This window comes from Aegilops tauschii, chromosome 2, assembly GCF_002575655.3.
Source record: "Aegilops tauschii subsp. strangulata cultivar AL8/78 chromosome 2, Aet v6.0, whole genome shotgun sequence".
Classification (NCBI taxonomy): domain Eukaryota; kingdom Viridiplantae; phylum Streptophyta; class Magnoliopsida; order Poales; family Poaceae; genus Aegilops; species Aegilops tauschii.
Genome location: NC_053036.3, coordinates 573,220,415 through 573,225,936, shown reverse-complemented (window position 1 = coordinate 573,225,936; position 5,522 = coordinate 573,220,415). Strand labels below are relative to the sequence as shown.

The 5,522-nt window shown below is 51.3% G+C and overlaps 1 protein-coding gene across 1 annotated transcript; it reads right to left on the bottom strand.

The window, feature by feature from the left end:
• Positions 1 to 374: 374 nt before the first annotated feature.
• LOC109776188 (uncharacterized) lies at positions 375 to 1,181 on the bottom strand. The gene has a single exon (XM_020334844.1). It carries the CDS (start codon positions 1,179 to 1,181, stop codon positions 375 to 377), a length of 807 nt encoding a protein of 268 aa, XP_020190433.1.
• Positions 1,182 to 5,522: the final 4,341 nt, after the last annotated feature.

Genomic DNA, 5,522 nt, shown 5'->3' with positions numbered 1-5,522 from the left:
GTCACCATCACAGTGTAACCTTTGTCGCTCAAAATCCACTTCCTCTACAAGGTCCACCAATTCCTTCATATATCCACTCCTCTCATGGCACCAGTACAACTTTTCATAGTCCACAAAAACTATAATTCCACCCCAACCCGCCCAAACTGGGAAGAAGGATTCAACACCGAGGTCTTCATTCAATGGTTTAATGCTACATCGCGGTGACCATTGGGGTTGTCTTGTCCCATCATCGTCTAGCTGCCACACAATAAAGTTTATCTCTGCGTTGTTGTTGACATAGCACAACTTGTTGTCCAGGTCTGCTAGATTGTCGACTTCACAGCGGTGCGTGAAGCGAGGTGGGCTTGGGACCACATCAAACCTCCTATTGCTTAGGCTATATCGCACCAGCACACTCTCCTGGGGATCATGGGGTGCATAAGTCCCCCAGTAGAAGGCCCCCGTGTGAAGACTGGTCGTGTGTGGCCAATTGCATCTGGTAGTTCATCGGTACGCATCCAGGAGTCCCCACCGAGTGTGAAGACTTCATGCCCGATCTCGTATCTGAGAACTCCACTAGAAGTATTATGTTCAAAGTACTTGTAGAAGTACCTGGCCACAACATACTGGTTGCGTGACACATCAAAGCCTAGAGCTGCCGATGGCTCCTTGATGTCGCGAACATCTGGTGTGCTGCGCGGCAATGCCACGAGCTCCTGGGTGGCTGGGTTGCACATGAATATCTGGTCCTTGTTGGTTGCGATGCACACTAGGCCATTACAGTGCGTGGGGAAGATCTTATTTGCAATACCTTTCTCTCCTGGCGGGCACACCTTTTCAAGCATCAAACCCACCCCCTTATTGTTCCAGATGGTGCCGAGTGTATTTTCTACATGGAGGTGGTGGAAACTGATATCCTGGGAGAACTCAAAATCATCCTGGATAGAGCTCTTGCGAGGGATGATGAGCATGGACAATGGTTCCACGCGGGATAGTTCATGGTGGCGGCGAACAACGCCGACATTAGCGGTGGCAGCGTCCCAAGAAGGGAATAAGCGTTTATAGAGCATAAGGTACTTCACAGGAAGGCGAACTAGGATCTCCCAAATTACCAGGTCTTCTGGGAGGGTAGCATGGATGGTGAGAACAAAAGGTGCTTGTGTGATCTGGTGGTGTGTGGCAGAATGTGGATGATCCATCTTGCTGGTATCAGTTTGGTTGAGTTGTCTGCCGTGTTAGTACTCTCCACACGTATATATGGATACCAAGAATTAATTACATTCCTTTGTATATAAAATCTTATTTAGAGGATATATCCCTCAAGATTTAATTAACGCAATCTTTAGCCCTAGGATTGTATAGCTGTATATATTGATTTAGCACACAACTTCTACCGCAAGTTAACATTGCATGAATTTGCTTCGAAATCTTATTAGTTGGAATACATTGATTTCCAAGATTGTTCTGGGATATGCAAATAGATTATTAGTTGCGGCTTTATTAATTACAATCCAAATAATACAAAGGGGCGAGTCCACCATTATTCATTGGTATTTAGTTTAATATCACATATTTTGGTGGAAATTTAGCATGTATCCTTTGTCTAACATAAGTACTTTATAAGATATCGGATGGCTCCATATTTTGACACTTTTGATTGGCTATTTTGACCATTTTTTCAAAGGATTTTGCCAGATCATGTCTTTTTTTTCTAAATGATAACACTTGGAGAACGAAGAAACCTTGTTTCCTTACTTGTTGTTCATATTCAGACATTTCTGGAAAGAAATAAATCAATATCCGGAGAAGTGGAACCTTCGGGGATAATTTTCCTTTTTAGCAGAAGTGAATTAATCTGGCGCACCAGGTGAGAAGACGACACTAGGTATGACCACAAGAACTCATACAAGTGCTACTCACGATGTCGCAGGAAACCACCACCACCAATGGGACCCGAGGGCCCCTTGCTGGTTCGGCAGGGGGACGCCGCGTTGCACAAAGAGCAGACTAGCATGGGGCAGCGCATCAGGGATCACACATGCAATTTTACCCAGGTTCGGGCCGCCGTGAGGCGTAAAACTCTACTCCTTCTTTAGTGGATTGATGGTGGAAAAACTGGTGGGGAGACGTAGTACACTGCCCGGCAGGGGTTGCCTCGGGGCGACAGTGGCTACGCGTGTATGGGTGTGTGCGTTGTCTAACTTTCCAACCCTTTCTACGGTTGCCATGGGCCTCCTTTTATAGACTAAGGGGTCACCACAATGGCAAACTAGTCATTATGCGCTGATAAGATAGCAAACAGTGCTATCATACCTAACTCCGCATGCTAACATGGCGCATTAAATGCGTAGCTTAACGTCACGTCGTTCGTTGCCCGGCAAGCCTTGCCGGGCTATCTCACCAGCTTCACGCCTGCTTGCTTGACACGTCGCATGATGGGTGTCGTCTGTATGCGTCTTTTGTAGAGAAAAGCTGCCATGTGGCGAATGGCTGCCACTTAGTCACTTTGCGGCTTGACACCGCACTGATTGATGACGTGGGTCGTGGCGGGGTTGTTGGGTGTGGTGGTTTTGCTTCCGTGAGTCCCGGCAAGCCCTATCGGGACGTCTTGGGTGCCTTCTTCTGGGGGTGGCCTCGCCCCTGCCAAGCTCGCCTGCTCGGCAAGGGAGGCTTCTCTCTTGGTGGTTTCTTGCTCTTCTGGCTGGATCTTGGTCCTCTTGGTCTGCATGTTGGTCCTTCGATGATCTTGGTCTCTTGTGCTCTGGCATGGCCTGGTGTTGTAATCTTGTTCCCGTGCCTGTGCACAGTCTGGGCAACAAACCCAGGGTTTGTTGCACCGACAGAAGCCCCCGGGCCTGCCCCGAACGCGCTGCCGAGTGTCGTCGGGGTAGGGCCTAATAAGTGCACATGCGGGGGTGCTGAAGGGGCTGGTTACTTGAGGTCTTCTTTGCTTCTTCGTTAATCTTGAGCTTGGGCCAGTTTTGATTTCCCCTCATGTCGCGTAAAGCCAATGGTGGTGGGGCCGCCCTTGTAATGGCCCGTGAATGATTTTAACGCACGGGGTAGAAACCACCAATTCAGTTTTCCCACTACGCCCTTATCCTCAGCCACGTATGCGGCATGCATCGCGCGGGGTAGGTAACGGTGGCCGCCTGTTAAGGGAGTGGCTCTCCTCCCCGGCCCGCATATAAAAGGAGGGGCAAAGGAAGGTTGGATCCATCTATCCTTGCACTCCCCCTCCTCTGTTTTCTGCTTCTTGCTGGTTATGTCGAAGAGAAGAGCCTGGGGCCAGCCCCCGGGCTCTTGGTTGAGGCTGGTGTCGCCGGATGTTGGTGCTGGTGCCTGGGGAGCCTGGTCCTTGTTGTGGTGAATCTCTCGGTGTCTTCAGGGCTTGCCCGGGAGGCAGGGCTGGAGATCATTGGTAATCCCAACACTACACCTCCCGGAGGTCTTGGGGCCGACGTCGACGAGAGGCGCGCCTTCCTGCCCGCCAAGGTGGGGAGCAGTGCGCTTCGAGCCCCCTGGTCATCTCGGTCGCTCGCCATCTCCCCAAAGAAGGTGCTGGGCTGGAGCTTTGGCTCTCCCATGGAATGGTGTTGATGAATACGAAGCCAGGGAGAAGGAGAAGGCGGGAGGCAGGCCGCCCAGTAGGAGCATGACTGCATCGACGCGTTCGTCTTGTACTGGCGACCTGCTGCCCTTCTGTCTGGCTCTTCCCCCTTTCCCCGGCGCCATCATCACCGTTTTCCCCGGCCGCCGGGGAAAGGCTTGCCCCTCCGGCGTTTCTGCTTCCCCTAGGGGTGTTCTGCCTGGGCCCCGGCGTCCTCCTCTGCCGGTGCCTGTGCTGGAGCTTCCCGCTCAATCCTGGGGGCCACCGAGGTGCTCCGCACGTCTTCCTCCTTCGCAGCCTCGCCACTCCCAATCTTGTCAGGCTGTGTTCGACAGCTCCTGACAGGGATCGGGGTGGCGTTGTGCCAGCGCGTCGCCCATCCTCTTCTCTACCCACCGCACTACCTGGGATAAGAGGGACAGGGAGAGGAGTTTGCAGAGCACTTATCTTTTTTCAATCTTAAACTTGTAGGCATGCCAAATTTTAATTCAAATAATGTAATCTCTCGAGTCCATGTGTGTGTTATGTAACGCTTGTACTTGTATTACCAGCATATTAATGAAAAAGATGAACCTTGCCGGGATCCCGTGCATGTATATGTCCATGCAGAGGTGGAGTGCCTCTTTAGCGTAAATAAACGAGTTTTTCCCAGCAGGTTATCTTGCCGGCACCCTTTTGCTTTGTTGGAGAACTGCGTCTACCGGCCGAGAAACAAAAGGACCAGCCCCCTGCCAACTTCCTTTTACCAAAGGCCATTGCGACCATTCTGACCGAAGCAGCGTTCGTGTCAAGGATGGGAGCACCTAAGTTTCAAAAGAGCAGCGAGGTTTTCTCGTGCACAAGTTATATCTTACAGAACACTAATGGACATGAGGTAGAACTTATCTGTTTGGCTTGCCGGAGACCGCAGTGCCGGGCAGTCTTCTCAACTCCTTGTTGAAGCCAAGTTCACGGCAGGAACCTGCAGCTTCATGCAGATGAGAATGAATGCAGGATGCGATCCTATCTATATGCATATGCAAATGCTCATGAAATACTTATGCAGTAATCTTGAAATGCTCATGCATGCATGCAACTTGGTCGGGGGCCCCCTAGTGCTTCGTTTTTTTCTCTTGCACAGGGTCATCGCCCTGGCTTTGTACAAGGGGTTACATGCAACTGAGGCAAGGCCTGTACAAAAGGGTGGCTGTCGGGTAGGGCCCGACAGCCGCGCCTTACGGGTAGAACTTGTGGAGATGCTCAATATTCCGTGAGTTTTGCAACTGAATGCCATCTCCGATCTCCAGACCGATTGCGCCGGGTCTGGTGAGGCATACTACCCGGTAAGGGCCTTCCCACTTCGGCGATAACTTGTTCGTACCCTTGGCGGACTGAACGGGCCTAAGGACAAGGTCGCCTTCCTCAAAACACCGGGCATGAAACCTGCGGCTATGATAGCGATGCAGGGCTTGCTGATAGCGTGCAACACGCATAGCAGCCCGGAGACGGTTCTCCTCGAGTAGCACAACATCGTCACGCCGGTGCTGATCTTGTGCTACTTCATCATAGGCAAGCACTCGAGGCGACCCGTAAATGAGTTCCGTGAGGATAACTGCTTCTACCCCATAGACCAGGGAGAAGGGAGTCTGCCCGGTAGCTTGATTTGGTGTCGTTCGGAGGGACTAGAGAACTACCGGCAGCCCATTGATCCACCGCCTGTCGTGCTTCTGCAACGTATCAAAGGTTCTTGTCTTGAGTCCCCGTAACACTTCAACGTTCGTCCTCTCAGCTTGTCCATTGCTTCTGGGATGTGCAACAGAGGCAAATGAGATTTTGCATCCGAGGGCATGAACATATTGCATGAAGGTGCGGCTCGTAAACTGGGTGTCGTTGTCCGTAATGATCCTTGCTGGGACTCCAAAGCGGCACACCAATTCTTTCAAGAACTTGA

What these genes read in the sequence shown, in the direction of transcription:
- LOC109776188 (XM_020334844.1), bottom strand. Translation starts at nt 1,181, where the DNA reads ATGGATCATCCACATTCTGCCACACACCACCAGATCACACAAGCACCT.